General features: G+C 54.7%; 1 protein-coding gene across 1 annotated transcript in view; it reads left to right on the top strand.

Moving 5' to 3' along the window:
• The first annotated feature begins 213 nt into the window (after window positions 1-213).
• cnksr2a (connector enhancer of kinase suppressor of Ras 2a) overlaps window positions 214-1,200 on the top strand; it is a 74,489-nt gene continuing 73,502 nt past the window's right edge. The window contains exon 1 of the mRNA XM_076291404.1: window positions 214-243. Coding sequence (XP_076147519.1) covers window positions 214-243 — 30 coding nt within the window. The remainder of the gene's footprint in view (window positions 244-1,200) is intronic.

Raw genomic sequence — 1,200 nt, 5'->3', positions numbered from 1 at the left:
GCTAAACCCCTGGTGCTCCACACGTCCACTGGCCGTCTGCGCTTCTTCAAGCCTGAAAGGGCCCTGTCTGGCTCCATGGAAACTGTTGACCATTAAAACTGACTGGCCTGATCGTGGCTTCAGGCAGCACAGTAACAAGTCCTGTTGTCATCGGCGATTGTTACCAGGGGAGCCTCCAGGCACTGCCTCAACGTCAGTGGGTGGGCTTGATTCATGTATGGGGCTTCGGGCAGGTTCACAGAGGTGAGTCACGCCGAGGCAGCAGCCGCAGCAGGAGGACGAGAGAGACATGCTTTCAGCTCACGAATAAGAAGAGACACCAGTAGAGCCTTAGGAGCCGTAGGAGAGAAGAGAGGAGGGAGGAGAGAGAGAGGAGAGGAGAGAGAGGAGGGAGGAGTGGAGGAGAGAGAGGAGAGGAGGGAGGAGAGGAGAGGAGGGAGGAGAGAGAGAGGAGAGTAGAGGAGGGAGGAGAGAGGAGAGGAGAAGAGAGGAGGGAGGAGAGAGGAGAGGAGAGGAGAGAGAGGAGAGGAGGGAGGAGAGAGGAGAGGAGAGGAGAGAGAGAGGAGAGAGAGGAGAGGAGAAGAGAGGAGGGAGGAGAGAGAGAGGAGGGAGGAGAGAGAGAGGAGAGGAGAAGAGAGGAGGGAGGAGAAAGAGAGGAAAGAGAGGAGAGAGAGAGGAGATAGGGGAGAGAGGAGGGAGGAGTGGAGAGGAGAGAAAGGAAAGGGGAGAGGAGGGAGGAGAGGAGAGAGAGGAAAGGGGAGAGAGGAGGGAGGAGAGAGAGAGGAGAGGAGAGAGAGGAGAAGAGAGGGGAGAGAGAGGAGAGGAGAGAAAGGAAAGGGGAGAGAGGAGGGAGGAGAGGAGAAGAGAGGGGGGAGAGAGGAGGTAGGAGAGGAGGGAGGAGAGAGAGGAGAGGAAAGAGAGCAGAGAGAGGAGGGGAGGAGTAGTGCACCAGATCCTCATGGTGAAATAACTTAAAGGAGTAGTGCACTAGCCTAGAAATCTAGACACACCCTAGTGGCAGTCTAGCAACACTCCGTTGGCTTGTGAGCTCGAAAAATTAAACTTCTATCAGGCCAATCAAATCGTGTATAGAGTCGTTAGGCGGGCTTAACATAATGATTGATGGCAGAGTTGCAACGTTTTGGCTTGAATTCCCTGCTACTTGAAAACAAAGAAGATGGATGTTGCTGTTGGCCAACA

Source organism: Alosa pseudoharengus, unplaced genomic scaffold (genome assembly GCF_046254945.1).
Source record: "Alosa pseudoharengus isolate Yale_2024_CS ecotype anadromous, Long Island Sound unplaced genomic scaffold, YU_APseudo_1.1 YU_APseudo_1.1_scf_18, whole genome shotgun sequence".
Taxonomy (NCBI): domain Eukaryota; kingdom Metazoa; phylum Chordata; class Actinopteri; order Clupeiformes; family Clupeidae; genus Alosa; species Alosa pseudoharengus.
This window is presented reverse-complemented; position numbering and strand designations above follow the sequence as displayed.